The sequence below is a fragment of the Petaurus breviceps genome, unplaced genomic scaffold (assembly GCF_028583685.1).
Source record: "Petaurus breviceps papuanus isolate PSGF00001 unplaced genomic scaffold, PetGlider_PUasm1.0 77, whole genome shotgun sequence".
Lineage (NCBI taxonomy): Eukaryota > Metazoa > Chordata > Mammalia > Diprotodontia > Petauridae > Petaurus > Petaurus breviceps.
The window spans coordinates 2,605,071-2,620,656 of record NW_027186492.1 but is presented as its reverse complement, the minus strand read 5'-3'; the positions used below and the strand labels follow the sequence as shown (position 1 = coordinate 2,620,656).

The 15,586-nt window shown below is 39.0% G+C and overlaps 1 protein-coding gene, 1 long non-coding RNA gene and 1 pseudogene across 7 annotated transcripts in view; 2 read left to right on the top strand and 1 right to left on the bottom strand.

Moving 5' to 3' along the window:
- Nucleotides 1–15,586, top strand: part of LOC138175382 (uncharacterized) — a 63,084-nt gene that overhangs the window by 18,627 nt on the left and 28,871 nt on the right. For 2 of the 4 annotated variants that reach the window (XR_011171981.1, XR_011171980.1), the window contains one exon: nucleotides 645–1,029. The exons of the other annotated variants lie outside the window; for them this stretch is intronic. This is a non-coding gene — a long non-coding RNA (uncharacterized lncRNA). Of the gene's footprint in view, nucleotides 1–644; nucleotides 1,030–15,586 lie in introns of those variants that run through there. 4 annotated transcript variants of the gene reach the window in all.
- On the top strand, nucleotides 1,565–2,990 carry LOC138175294 (cyclin-G1-like; annotated as a pseudogene).
- Nucleotides 11,807–15,586, bottom strand: part of BUB1B (BUB1 mitotic checkpoint serine/threonine kinase B) — a 58,570-nt gene continuing 54,790 nt past the window's right edge. For all 3 annotated transcript variants that reach the window (XM_069105732.1, XM_069105734.1, XM_069105733.1), the window contains one exon: nucleotides 11,807–12,351. In XM_069105732.1, coding sequence (XP_068961833.1) covers nucleotides 12,147–12,351 — 205 coding nt within the window. In that variant the 3' untranslated portion in view covers nucleotides 11,807–12,146. The remainder of the gene's footprint in view (nucleotides 12,352–15,586) is intronic.

The window sequence follows — 15,586 nt, the reverse complement described above, 5'->3', positions numbered from 1 at the left end:
GGTGTGAAGGGAGAGTATTTTAGATGTGGGTGACCACTTGTACAAAGGGAAAGAGGTGAGTTGGAATGTTGTTTATATAGAAGGATAGCTCCTAAACTAATATGACTGTAATGGAAAACATATAAAAGGGGAGGTGAGAGTCAGATTAAGGAGGGTTCTGAATGCTAGGCTGAGCGTTGAATTGATGAGGAACCAGTTACTTTTACTTTTTTTTAAGGGTTTTTTTTTAAGTTTAGTTTGTCATGGTAGTTTAAATTTTTTTCTTTAAGAAAAAATACTTTGTCAATGAAAAAGCATTTCTCTTCTTCCTACCTTCCTATTCCCTCTTCCTCCATCCCAGCCTTTGAAAAATAAATCACAACATTTTTGTGATCAATATGCAGTTAAGCAAAAGAAATTTCCCTAACAGCCATGCTCAAAAATTTACATCTCTTCTGCACTGAGTCCTTTATCCCTCTGCCAGGAGGCAACGTCAACGGATTTCTTGGAATAGTGGTTGGTCATTGCATTGATCTAAGTTCTTAAGACTTTCAAAGTTGTCTTTATAATGTTATTATAGTGATGATAATAATAATAATAGCATTTACATAGCATTTTAAGATTTGCAAAGTGAGAGATTACAGTGGATCCTTTGCTGGCACTAGGTGCAGCTGGCTTCGATTGGCAACCCTACTGCCCATAAGCAGTTCCCGGTCACAATTCCAGGGAAGAGAGGAGAACAGGGGCCCTTCCTGGTTGTAATGATCAGAGAGACAAGCAGGAGAACAGTGACCACACCTCTCCCATGATCACACCACCTTGGAAACATTGAAAACTTGTGGACCCTGGGAACTAGCTCTGAAAACAGCAGCACAAAAAAGCCTGAAGCTTGGTACACTGCCTTCCCACTCCAGGTGATTGGAACCCAATTTAACATGTTAAAGTTCAAGGTCAAGAAATAGGGTGGGGAAATATGCAAACACCATAAAAAGCCACTACAGTGGCAGAGAAGACCAAGACATATAGGATCCAAGAATTTCTGGAAGAGTTAAAGAAATAGATAAAAAAAGAAGAAAAATTGGGAAAAGAAATGAGAGTGATGGAAGAAAATTGTTTTTTTTTTTCTTTTTGGAGGGCAATTGGGGTTAACTTGCCCAAGGTCACGTGGCTAGGTTTGTGTGTGGTGTGTGTGTGTGTGTGTTAAGTGTCTGGATCCAAACTCAGGTCCTCCTGACTCTGGGGCAGGCACTCTACTCATTGTGCCACCTAGCCGCCCCGAACAAGGAAATATTTTTCTCACCATACCTCAGCATTTTTTTAAATTTTGCTTTTTGGAGGGCAATTGGGGTTAAGTGACTTGCCCAAGGTCACACAGCTAGTTTTTGTGTTAAGTGTCTGAAGCCGCATTTGAACTCAGGTCCTCCCAGCTCCAGGGCCGATGCTCTATTCACTGCGCCACCTAGCTGCCCCATGGAAGAAAATTATTAAAAGAGAATTAACAGCTTGGTAAAAGAAGCACAAAAAATACTGAAGAAAATAACATCTTAAAAAACAAAACTGGCCTAGTGGTAAAAGAGGTATAAAAATTTGCTATAGAAAAGAACTCTTTTAAAAACAGAACTGGGAGAAACACCCTCCATCATCTTCTCCCTGCCACCCCACTTCCCAGGTTGCTCTCCTCTCCCCAGTGTAGTTTCCTAGTAGTCTGGGACATTTGGACTAATTTTTCAGGGTGAGGAGAGGATAGGCCCCAGAGGGGAGGCTTGTAAGAGCCTCTAAGCAGAGCTCAAGATGATAGAGGCACTGGTAACAACTGAAGCTCAGAAGCTGTTGCACCAGCTGAATGTTCTGTTGGAACAAGAGTCCAGAAGTCAGCCAAAGGTCTGTGGCTTGAGACTAATTGAATCTGCTTGTGATAATGGCCTCTGGATGACTGCAAGACTGAGGGACTTGGAAGTGGAAGACCTCCTTAGCCTAACTCAGCTCTTTGGTTTTCACAGAGACATTTTCTTCAGCTGTGAATTTTGTTTGTTTTCACTTTTTGGAGGGTGGAAGGCCGGGTGGTTGGGGTTAAGTGACTTGCCCAAGGTCACATAGCTAGTTATGTTAAGTGTCTAAGGCCGGATTTGAATTCAGGTCCTTCTGACTCCAGGGCCGGTGCTCTATTCACTGCACCACCTAGCCGCCCCTGCAGCTGTGAATTTAATGGGCAGATTTCTATCCAGAATGAAGGTACAGACCAAACATCTTGAATACGAGGGATTAAGTTACTTCTATAAGGCTGTATAGGAAGACAGAAATGTCCCATCAGTTTACTGATTCGGTCTGAATAAACCAATAAAATTTCAGTTTCTTACCCTATGAGAATGGAAAAGATTAGATTAGAGAAGGTGTGCTACTGCTGCCTTTCAGTTTCTACAGCTCTATTATTCACTCATTCATGAAAACTCACCATTTGAAAGGAGAAAGAACATTAGTTTTGAAAGACAGGAAGTAGGGGGTGGCTAGGTGGCACAGTGAGTAAAGTGCCGGCCCTGGAGTTGGGAGGACCCGAGTTCGGTTCCGACCTGAGACACTTAACACCCACACAAAAATACTAACCGTGTAACCTTGGGCAAGTTACTTAACTCCAATTGCCCTCCAAAAAAGGTAAAAAAAAAAAAAGACAGGAAGTTCCACTTAAGGTATGCCCCAGTAGGATTATATTTCCTAAAGCAAAGCAAATGCCTATTGGCTTTGTCTATAATTGCACTAGAGATTCAAGCACAAAAATTTATATAATTTATTGAACTGACAGAAGGAGTAGAATGTCTCCAGAAATATTCCAAGATAAATTGCAGAGATCTGACCTTGTGGCGGGAACAAAGTGCCTAACTGAATACTCGTCAAACAAGAGTTCTAAACCAAATGTTCCGAAGTTGTAGTGGACTGTGTCTGGGAGTACTGCATGTGAGCTGAAGCATAGTTACAAAATTGCTTATCTTCCAACAATCCCTGAAACTGGGTCTTAATAAGATGCTTATGGTGAAGAAATTCAACTGTTTTGAAGGCTTATTTCCCATCAGAACCATGGACTCCAACGTTAGAATGGATTTAAGCTGTGAAGCTGAAACACAGCAGCTAGGTTAGCATTGATGTTTTCGGACTTGAGGGGAAAACAAGCTACAGTTGGAAATTGATTATGTGTGCTGCAGTTGGAAATGTGTTCAGGACTAAATTATGATCCTCTTTGAGGCATGTCTGTACAAACTAAAACTCAAATGTGAAACCTTAACGTAGAATAAGGATGGGAGACTCTAGGGGAATTCACAGTTAATACTGATCCAATCTAGTAGTATCTGGCTTGGTATACTGATTATAGGTAGTACTGATGGCAAGGTGTGATTGATTTTATTTGAATGGTGATACAAGTTCACATCAAAACAGATCAACTTCAGAAAAATGATATGATGCACCTTAGTATAGTGAGGGTTTCTAGTTTTTGAGGCAGTATAAACGACCTTGTTAAAGCCTTACACAACTAGATAATCCAATAATTATACAGATTTAGTTTTGTTTGGCATATTTTTTCATTTAAATTTGACTATCAGTTCTATTAAAGTTGTAGACAGACATGTTAAATTTAAGCAATCTTCAACATTATCCTAGGGAACAAGTGATATACAAAGTTCTATAAAGAATAATTTTTATCTCACTATCTAGCCCCTTAGAAAAAAATTAATTTCTATTGTACAATTCTGATAGTCTGCCAATCTGAAACCTCAGGTATGCCCTTCTAAAGCAATATATGCTAATCCTAACACTCTAGAATTTTTAAATAAGGATTATTGTTAGTACAAAATTGGACTGTTAGTATAGAGCTTTGTATTTAAAAGCAATACATATGGGATATACTATTGTCATAAATATTCCTGTAACAATTCAGAGAGACTAAAGTGAGTTGTCTATCCAGATGGTTCTGGAGAAGAAAGTGAGGCTGGTGACCTTATACAGCCCTCCCTGACTCAAATCAAAGTCAACTGCAAGTCATGTCATCATCTCCCTAATGTCACAGTCTTTGAAAAAGAAAGAACAAACACAACAAGCAGCAATTTAATTGACTAATTACACAGTAGTTGGAGCACTTAAGGCTAGTTATAGATTAATGAATCTAAATTCACAAACAGGGTTGGGAAAGCATATAGTTAATCAGTGCAATATAGAGTTTAACTTCTATAATAACTATAACTAGCTTAAATTTCCCTTTGACATCATGTTGCAGAAAAACCATAGTATGTCTCATTTTTGTAAAGCATTTTGCAGATGCATTCTCCAGTTACTCCTAAACCACCTGATTCACTGAAGAATTCCCTTTCTAATTCATCAGTTCGAACTTAAGTTGGCTGAAGTAACCTAACAAAGTCCCATGATGTTAATAAAACTATTGAAATGCACCCCCACAAAAAAAACCCAACTCAAAACCCAAACAAATTGCCTAAACAAAAAACTAGAATTGGTCAAATGGAGAAAAGAAATACGAAAGCTCACTGAAGAAAAATTCCTTAAAAATTAGAATTGGGTAAATGGAAGCTAATGATTCTATGAGACTTCAAGAAACAAAACAAATTCAGAAGAAAACAAATAGAAGAAAATGTGAAATATCTCATTGGAAAAACAACTGACCTGGAAAATAGATTGAGGAGAGATGATTTAAGAATTATTGATTTTTTTAAAAAGAGCCTAGACATCACATTTCTGTATTTTTTTTAATAATATATTTTTTTTTGCTTTTTGGAGGGGTAAGGGTAGGGCAGTTGGGGGTCACATGGCTAATTTTTGTGTGTGTGTATGTATGTTATGTCTGAAGCTGAATTTGATCTCAGGTCCTCCTGACTCCAGGGCCGGTGCCCTATTCACTGTGACACCTAGCTGCCCCTAAAATAATCAAACATTCTGTTTTTTTGGAGGGTAATTGGGGTTAAGTGACTTGCCCAAGGTCACATGGCTAGTTTTTTGTGTGTGTGTGTTAAGTGTGTGAGGTCAGATTTGAACTCAAGTTCTCCTGACTCCAGGGCCAGTGCTCTATTCACTGCTCCACCTAGCCATCACTAGATGTCACATTTCAAGAAATTGCCCTGATTTCTTGGATTTTACCAGAAGGTAAAATAGAAATTGAAAGAATCCACCAATCACCTCCTGAGATCCTCAAATGAAAATTCCTGGGATTACCATAGCTCATACACTCACCTATATGTGAAGCTTTTCCTGATTGCTAGTACCTTACCCCCAAAATTACCTAGTATCAATTTTGTGTAGATGATTGAATTTTTATTTTATCCTCCCTGTCTCCTTAGAATGTAATTTCCTCAAGGACAAAGCCATTCATTTTTATCTTTGTGCCTGATACATAGTAGGAACTTAAGGATTAAAAAAATTCTACATTTGTTATCTCATTTGATCCTCATAATAACCCCTGTGAGATAGGTGCTATTATTATCCTCATTTTACAGATGAGGAAACTGAAGCACAGAGAGGTTGTGGCTTGACCAGGTTCAAACAGCTAGTAAGTGTCTGAGGCAGGACTAAAATTCAGGTCTTCCTGACTCCAGGTGGTCTGCTCATTTCATTCTGCATCAGTTCATACAAGTCTTCCCATATGTCTCTGAAACTGTTCCCTTTATCATTTTTTTTATGGTACAATAGGATTCTATTACTTTATGCCATAACCTGTTCAGTCATTGCCCAAATGATGGGCATCCCCTTAGTTTTTGGCACCACAGAAAAAGCTATGAATATTTTTGTATATATGGGTCTTTTTTCCTCTTTCTTTGATATTTTTGGGGTATGAATCTAGTAATAGTGAGTCAAAGGGTACCTAGTTTAGTAAACTTTTGTTCATAGTTCCATATTACTTTCTAGAATGGCTATACCAATTTATAGCTCTATCAACAAAACATTAATGTGCCTGTTTTCCTGTAGTCCCTTCAATATTTATTATTTTCCTTTTTTGGTTAATTTTGTTTCGAAGTAGAACCTCAGGGGTCGCTTTAGTTTGCATTTCTCTAGTGACTCGGAGTATTTTTTCATATGGATATTTAAAGCTTGGATTTCTTTCTATAAAAACTGCCTGTTGATGTCCTTTGCTCACTTATTAATTGGGAAAACTAAGGTTTTTAGAGATTATGGAACAATTAAGTACTAGATTCTAGGAATACTTCTTTTGGCCAGCTGACCTTGTGGTTAAAAAAAATCAGACTGGTCATTAATTTGCCAAGATGAAGTGTCTTTCTGGGACGACTTCCTCACTCCTGAAGAGTCTCAGATAGGTTCTAATTACATTAGAATTACTACAATCAAGCTGGAATTCTTCCTTTTTATATACAACAGGACAAGAAAGAACTGCTTTCTTCCTAGCTTTGCTAAATCCAGGTGACAGCCTAAAGACCATTTTACCTGGCACCATTTGAAAGCCACATGTTAAGCTTTTCTACCTCCTTCAGGAGGGCAGCTTAGCAACAGTCCAAAGTAGTCTTAATTAAGAGATAAACATCTTCACTTTTCAGAGTCACATTTATCCCAAGGGAGCTATGCATTTAGTTATATGAGTAGAAACAATAAAGTGTCTTGTATCCAGGGAATCTAACAGCATATAAGTTTGCAACGATTGGATCCTGATATTGCAATGTTACTATTTTCTGATTCACCTCTAGTGAGGACTTTGAAAAATGTTTGTGCTGAAAGGCAGTGTGATATAGTGGATAGAGAACCAGATTTAGATTCCAGAAAATCCTTCCTGGGTCCAAGTTTCACTTCAAAACAAACTGGCTGTGTGACTATGGACAAACATTCAACCTCTTTGTACCCAGGCAACTTTAAGACTACAAGTTGCAGATGTGATGAAGATTTGCTATGGTAAAGCAAATTAGTTGTCTATACCAATGAACTATGCATACACACACAGAGGATTGTGGGAAAGAAATGGATAATTCTTATATAGTTCAGTACTAGTTTTAGTCAGGAAGACCTAAGTAAAATCTGCCTCTAACACTAGCTGTGTGACCATGGGCAAGTCTTAACCTCGCCAATTTTCCTCATCTATAAAATGAGAACTTAGATGCTTCTAAAGTCCCTTCAAGGCCTGAAAATATGATTCTATTTTTTTAGCTTTTCTAAGGGGATCCGATCCACCCTTACATCACCCACTCAATAAGACAGTGAAACAATCAACTGAAGTTTACAATGGAAAATAAGACTTAAGCAATTTAACACTGGCAAAATGGACACTTGGTACTTAGCCTTAGCCAAAGAGACTACTCCCTACTAAGACATGCACAGGTCAAGGGCTCTTATTACTCCACCACTAAGGGAAGAATGGGGAGCCAAGATCAGATTCCAAATCAAGTTATTTCTTTAGACATTTTTTCCTACATTGCTTCATGAACTAAATTCCCCCATAGGAAGAACAGATTTGATTTTAGTAGCATCTTGGCCAAGAATAAGCACTGAACAATTTAGCAGATGGGAAAAGGTGGCCACAAGCAAAGCTAGCACCAGCATAGGCAACCAAGTTGGTAGTCTCCCAAGGCAACCAGAGACAGGCCAGAGACTTAAGCAGCCAGGAAGTGGTAGGGACAGACAGGCATTGGCCATGATGGTAGAGAGGTACTCAGTCCAAGTCCCCAGACCCCAAATTCAGGGGCTCTGAGATCCCTATCATTTTGTCCTGAGACATTTTAGAGGGCCTAGAAGATGTAGTGCTGCTCAGAATCTCAAAGATCCAGGGAGGCCTAACACCAGGAAGTTGAGGTCTGCACAAGAACCCTGGTGATGCAGGGTGAGACCAAGTAAGACGAATAACAACTCAAACATGAAGCCTGGCCTTGGCACAAAGTCAAAGGTCAGGAATTAAAGTTAAAGAGATGAGTAAACCAAGGAAGAGAGATTGGCATAAAAAACTATTGTAGACACAGAGATTCCTCGGCCCTCTGCCCCACAAAAAGGGGAGAATAACTCTGTAACAACTGCAAGCAGAGACCTAAAGGAAAAAGAATGGATTTTCCACAAGGACTACATGAATACCTGGAATGAAGCAAGAGATAAAAAAAATAAAACTTTGAAATGCAAACACTTGAGAGAAATCTAGCCGAGTAAATTTTATTTGAACAATTAGAAGTTGTATGATGTAGTGCTAACATTCTAATGGAGGGAAAAGAAAATGAATCTCTTCAAAGGATAATGAACAGTGGTCCTAGGGTCCTAGTTTGATTCTGAGAAGGCAAAAGAAGACAGTAAAAGGAAGAATATATGAGCACAGAAAGAAGGGAAGGGGAACTTGTAATTTCTCATAAATGTTGTATAAGAATGGCATACAAATGTGGAGGAAGGTGTGAGAGGAATGGACATCAGATGAACCTCTTATCTGGAATGGACAAAAGGGGCTGAACATATACACACAGTTGGTGAGGAAATACATCAGTGTCAATGGAAACAAGCAAGGGTGGGAAGTGACGTAAGGCAGCTAAGAAAGAATTGAAAATAATTTATTAAACACCTATTATGTGGCAGGCATTGTACAAGTGGTTTTACAATTATTATCTCATTTGCTGCTCATAACAACCCTGAGGTAGGTGCTGTTATCCCCATTTTGCAGGTGAGGAAACTGAGGCAAACAGAGGTCAAGTGACTTGCCCAGGATCGTATACTAGTGAGTGTCTGAGGTTAGATTGGAACTCATCTTCCTGACTCTAGGGCTAGTGCTCTACTCACTGTGCCCCCTAGTTGCCTCTAAGAGGAAAGATTAAGAGTAAGGACATAGTTACAAACAACAAACTTCAAAATTCTGATAGGAAAAAATTGAGAGGAAAAAAAAGAGCGATTGTAATTTGGGTGGGGGGTGCAAATGGAGATACTTAAACTGTATTTTAAGACAACTGGGGAATGGTTGAACAAGTATTATCTCATTTGATCCTCATGACAATCTTTGTGAAATAGATGTTATTATCTCTATTTTATGGTTGAAGTTGCCTTTATTGAGGCAGATAATGTCTGAGACTGGATTTAAACTCAAGTCTTCCCAACTTTCAGTCCAGGGCTTTATCCACTGTGCCCCAAGCTGTTTCTGGTAAATGAATGCAATGGAATGTTAAGTCATAAGCAATGACAAGAGACAATTTCAACACTTTGTGGGTAGTTATAAACTGATGCAGAGTGAAATGAGCAGAACCACACCAATTTACACAAGGACAGAAACACGGCAAAGAAAGGCAACTTTTAAAGCCTCGAGGATGCCTTTCAATGCCATCACCTACTATGTCCCCAGAGGACCTGTGATAAAGCCTGGTGCTCTCCCTAGAACAGAATGGGGATAGACAAAAGATACAGTGATATACGTTTTTGGACATGGCTATGGGGGGATTCATTTTGCTTGACTGTCATTTGTTACAAAGGTTGTTTTCTCCTCCCTTTCCCTTGGCTTTTATTTGGGTTGAGGGTTAGCAATAGTGATGAGAGACAAAGAGGAAGACATAAAGACAGAAAGGGAGGGAGGGAGGGAGAGAGACAGACAGACAGACAGACAGAGTTAGCAATAGTGATGAGAGTGATGAGAGAGAGCCATTACATTTTTTTTTAAACTTTAAGGAAGGGAACAGATGGAGGTTCAAAAGGAAGTTACAAACAGGAGTGGTTTTATACATATATGTACTTAACTAACAAATATTTATTTTCTTTGCTTCCCACTTTCCTTTTCCCTAATAAAAAACCAAAACCAAATAAAACTCTTCAAATAAATATGCATGGTTAAGCAAAACAAATTCCCATATTGGCCATGTCCAAAAATCTTGCTCTCGTGCATCTAAGTAGGACAGTTTTAAAAGTAACATGTAGAATTTATTATATACTTAACAAAAGAAAAAAAAGCCAGCAGTATGGAAACTCACTATTTCATACAGAATCTTCTTTGTGTTCTGCTGTATATACAGAAATGCTCTTTTTTTGGTATTTAAGTTCAGAATAAAAATGTAATTATTTTTAAAAAATTCACCAGATGGCAGCTAAATTTATCTAAGGAGGTAATTTATATTTGCTTTTTACAACAGTTGAGCAATAACTTTACATGTCAAAGCAGTTCACAAGATCATAGAACTTAGAGCTGCAAGGAGCCTCAGAAATCATGTAATCTAAACCCTTCAATTTACAGACGAGGAAACTGAGGCCCAGAGATGTTAAGAGTGTTAAAGCCCATTAGTACACAAGTACTAAGTGGCAGAACTGGGACTTCTGTTTGCAAATCCAGTGTTCTTCTCATGATACCAGTTGATCAAAGTATGAGAAAGGGGAAAAAAGAGTTTCATTAGGGAATACTGCAATAGCTGAATGCAAATGTAAATTTTAGTAAAGAAAAAGTAAATGTAAAGAAATATATGCACTTTAACAAGAAATTGAATTTTCCTTGTTTAATAACACCTTCGAGGTCAAGCCACCTTTTTAGTACCCAATCTATATAAACATATTTATATGCACACATTCTTGAATTATTTCTAGTTCAAACAGATATAAAAATTCTGACTTTTCTAGTAATTATATCTATAAAAAAGAGTTGTCAGTTATTGTTCCAAATATCAACTACAGTGGCACATAAGATTTTATTAGGGCCCTGGCAACCTGCATAGTTGGCAAAAACTGTGAACTCTGCCCTCCCTCTTTGCCACTGATGCCTCTATGCTGCCCTTTAATTGGTCAAAACCTAGTGTCCCAACGCAATGAATAGAAAAGTATAAAAACACATCAAGAGAGTCCAGCTGCAGGGTCTGTGTCAAGGCTGAGAAGTCCTAAGGGGTAGTGGTGGACCACAAGCCTCAGGGGGTTCTTGGGTTACAATGCTGGGTCAGATGGCAGTGGAGGGTGAGGGAGGAGTTTGTAGGGTATGTGTGTGGGGGGGGCAGATGGTGGGCTCTGGTGCTTCTTCATCGACTGGAAGGAACACAGTATTTCCATCTCATCCAAGCTGTGGGGGAGGCAGAGGTACTAGATCTTCAATTCAACAAACACTGAGTACCTATTCCCAGTGGAAGGCACTGGGGATAGGAAAGGAGGGTAACCCAATGGGATCTAACTATACCTGTCCTACCTACAAAATGATCCATGAGCTAAAATTATCTTTATCCCTTTCTCTCCCAGCAAAAATCTCTATTCCAAGGCCACCCATTCACTTATCCACCCACAGAAAAATGAGACATTTCAACAAAGTTGCTGATTTTTCCTTTAAATCAACTATTTATACCATATCCCTAAACCATAGGCCCCAAAGCAGCAACATTCCTGGATGTTACACCAATGAAAACTGAAATCAATATTGATATGGCCAGAGGGGTAAATTAAGGGGATTTTACTATAAATTATTGGTAAAATTTAAGAAGCTGAGCTTTCAGCAAAGTTTATTATCTATACTTCACTATAGTAGCATAAATATTTCCTAATACCTAAAGCAGTAACAAGTTCTCATTGATCTGTCAGAAAAACTTTTAGAGCTTGGGATAGAGATAATGATAGTCCACTTTTATGAGTGTTTTAACTTTTACAAAGCACTTCCTCACAACAACCACATGAAGTAGGTAGTGTTGGCATTACTATTCCTATTTATAGATGTGAAGACTGAGAGAGAGAGAATAAATGCCTTGCATGTCAGAGTCAGTACTCAGTCAAGGTGTGTTGCCTTCAAGACCAATGTTTTCCATATTGACTTTCAATTTATAGGTGTATAATTTGTAATGGTCAAAGTACCAATTACCTTCACAGCTATGGCATAGATTTTCTTACCCAGTAAAAGTAAATTAAAACTTCTGAGGCATAGAAGTACCCAATACAATTTTATTTTTTACAAAACAAACAATGATCATTAGTAAATAGGACAGGAAAACCTCAGGTGAAGGTCAGGTAAAAGGTATCCATATGGAGTTTTAGAACAAAGAAGCTCTTTAAAAAAGTTCTAAAAAAGGCCAATACTGGTGACATTATCATATCCAAAAATACCAGATAGCTAGAAGTAAACTTCTAACAACAAAAAAAAAAGGCCCAAAGTGTTACCAGTGCAGCAGAACATGCCCTAAAGTAAATCACATTACAGTTTATATTTTCCATAACAAAGTCAACCCTTCTCTCTAGGGAGAAGAATAGGAGAGACATAATGACTATCCACCAGGTTGGGAGAGCAAAGCCCCTGAGCTGATCAATCTTCCCACTCTCCATAAAGCGTTGTTCAGGTGACTTTGAAAAGAATCATCAAACACCTTACTTGTTTCTTCTTTAAGCTCTCTCAGAACAGATGTGGTGGACTCACCACTGGCATTTAGAATCCGCCCAAAGAACTTGCTCCACAAGTCGCCATCTCTTAGCCTGAACACACACAAAGTCACTTGCAGTTAGGGTCAGATATATGACAGAGTTCAAGCAAGATTCTTTTTGTGTTTAGCCAAAAGAGCTTTTTTAGACAAAGATGTAAGAGAATATATGCATTAACAGAGTTAGATGCCAAAAATGAGGGGAGGAGGGAGGGAGGTTTGTCCACCTACTAGAATTATATCATTTGCCCATGTGTACTACAGAGTTAGGGTTGGGCATATATAAATATGAAGAAAGAACCATAATGTACATAAAGAGAAAGAAAGCCATCTGAATCTATAACCCCCTTTTCTGGTCACTATGTTATAACTTGGATACATTATGATGGGCCAAATATAAGAAAATGAACTTTGAAAGAGCAGCGAAAGCTGCTTTTGTTTTACTATCTCTAGATCCATAAACTTGGCAGAAACGAGGAACTACCACTATGACCTGTCACTAGAGGAAACCCATGATAGTGCTATATAAAATTGGGCTGTCAGGAGACACAGACTGACCCTACTTGTCTCTGGCTTCATTAGCTGTGTAAACAATCAACTTGAGAATCACAGCAATCTCAAAAATAGAGAAGGCCTTTAGAGATCACTTACTCACTTTACAAATGAGTAAACAGCTCAAGAGACTTACTCAAAATTATACAGATAGCTAGCTAACAAAGGCAGAGCTAGAATCCATAGCTGAGAGATCAACTCCATATATCTTAAATATTTTTGCCTATATCCTAAAAGAAAAGGAATCATAATTGGTCAAACCTTAAAGCAAGCAGGCTCTAAGGGGTTTGAGAATGCAACACCAGCCAATTATAAAAGAACTTATATCAACACTGGCCAATTACAAATAATTATTTTCATTAAATGTTTTCATTTAAATCTTTAGAAATTTAAATTCAACAAGCATTTATTATCTACTAAGTACAAGACACTTTGCCAAGTGTTGGGAAAACAAAGACAAAAACAGTTTCTGCCCTCAAAAGAGCTTACATTCTACTGGACTAAGCAACAAGTAAACAGATATAGATACAACTAGAGAAAGATGAGGCAAAAACTTCCCTACAAAGTGGCACCCAAGATCCATCTTGAAGGAAGCCAGAAGCTTCCAGCAGGTGAGAAGGGAGTGCATTCGATGTATAGGAGGCAGTTTTTGCCAAGGTGCTGAGGCAGAAGAAAGAATGCTGAGTTAGAGGAAACAGAAATTAGGCATGTTTGACTAATGAAGGGGAAAAATATGAGTAAGACTGGAAACACAGGCGAGAGACAAAAAGGAGATCACAGAAGAATCTTCGGCAGGAGTTTTGTGAGTTATGTGAAGGATGAATTAGAGAAGAGAGAGAAAATGGAAGCTAGGAGATCAGAAAGGAGGCCAGTGGAATAGTTCAGGTGAGGTTATGAGAAGCTATATAAGTAGAAAAAAGGAGATGGATATAGGAGATACTGTGAAGGGAAAACAAGAATCAGCAACTAACTGGATATTTGCAGTGAAGGAGAGGGAAGAATCAAAGAGGAGGATTTAAGTCTAGGTGATTGGGAGGCTAGTGATATAGCCTCACTAGAAAGAGGGAAAGAAGGCTAGGTTAAGGAGGGAGAAAGATAATCAGTTCCAATTTGGACATGCTGAGGTTGAGATGACCATGGGACACCCATGTGGAAAAATGTCCAGGAGGCAATGAGCAATGCGAGATTGGAACTCAGGAGAGAAATGAGGTCTGAATACATAGATTTGGGAATCACCTGCATGGAAATGATAGTTAAATCCATGGGAGCTGATGAGAACATCAAGAGAGGGTCTAGACAGAAAAGACAGAGTTTGGGGTGGGGGTGGGAAAAAGTTTAGGGGAAAAGCAGCAGGCAGGAGATGGATGATGATTCAGTAGGAGATTTTTTAAAAAGGGGGTCAGATATAAGAATGAGAAGGAGTCAGGATCATAGAAGTTGAGGGAAGAGAGTGAGTGTACAGGAGGGGCAGGTGGTTTATTGTCAAAAACTAGAGAGAGAGAGAGCAAGAGGAATGAGAACTACAAAAATAGCAGAGGCACTTTAGTTGAGTGATAGGGTACAAAGCTAGACTGGCAAAGGTGTGAGAAGCAAGTCAGAGATGACTGTTTTTTTTAAAGCAACTGAGCTTTCCAAGTCCTTCTTTCATGGGTGACTGTGGGTCCCTTGAAGCTTTGCCAGTAGAGCATCCTGGAAAAGCTTCAAGTACAACACTGGCAACAAGCAATGTCTGCTTTCCTAGGCCCAATTTAGCTAAGTATACAAAAGCTCATCACTCATAAAACCAAGAAAAATATAAAATGATCCTCAGTCTTGTGTGGCCTGCCCCCTTCTACTTTTGTAATGATGGCTGAAGGATGATGGGAAAAGGGAGCAGATGATGTTATACCATTTGCTCATGAATGGTTTTGTTCTGAGTCAACAGGAAAAATCCTTTATCTCTTCTGCCCTTTGTATAAGCTCCTTAAAAAGGCCATCTACAATAGGCACCTCCACATTCTCTCTTCTCAAAACCTTACAATCTGGCTTCTGATCTTATTCCACCAAAACTATTCTCCAAAGTTTCCAGTGATCTCTTCCTTGCCAAATCCAAAAGCCTTTTCTCAATCTTTATTTTCCTTGGCCTCCCTGAATCCTTTGACACTGCTGATCACTCTCTCCTCCTTGGTGCTTTTTGGGACACTCTCTCCTGGTTCTCCTCCTACGTAACTGCTCCCTCTGTCTCCTTTTGCTGGATCTTCATCCAGACCATGCTCTCCAATTACAGGTGTTCCCCAGAATTTCTGTCCTGGATCCTCTTCTCTTCTCCCTCTATACTGTTTGACTTGATGATCTCATCAGCTTCCATGGATTTAATTACCATCTCTGTGCTGACCCCTTTCATATCTACCTATCTTGCCCTCACCTCTCTGCTGACCTCCAATGTCACAACTCAATGTGTGCAAAACTGAGCTCATCCTTTTTCTCTCTAAATCCTCCCTGCCTCCTACCTTCTCTATTATGCTAAGGACAACACCACTCTCCCAAATCCCTCAAGCTTGCAACCTAGGTGTCATCTTTGACTCTACCCTATCTCTCACCTCATATATCCAATCAGTTGCCAATGTCCATCAATTTCACCTTTGCAACATATGTCTCAAAGAATATGCCCCCTTCTCTCCTCTGACTCTGACATTACCCAGTATATGCCCTTATCACTTCATGCTTAGACCACTGAAATGGCCCGATGAGTCTGCCTG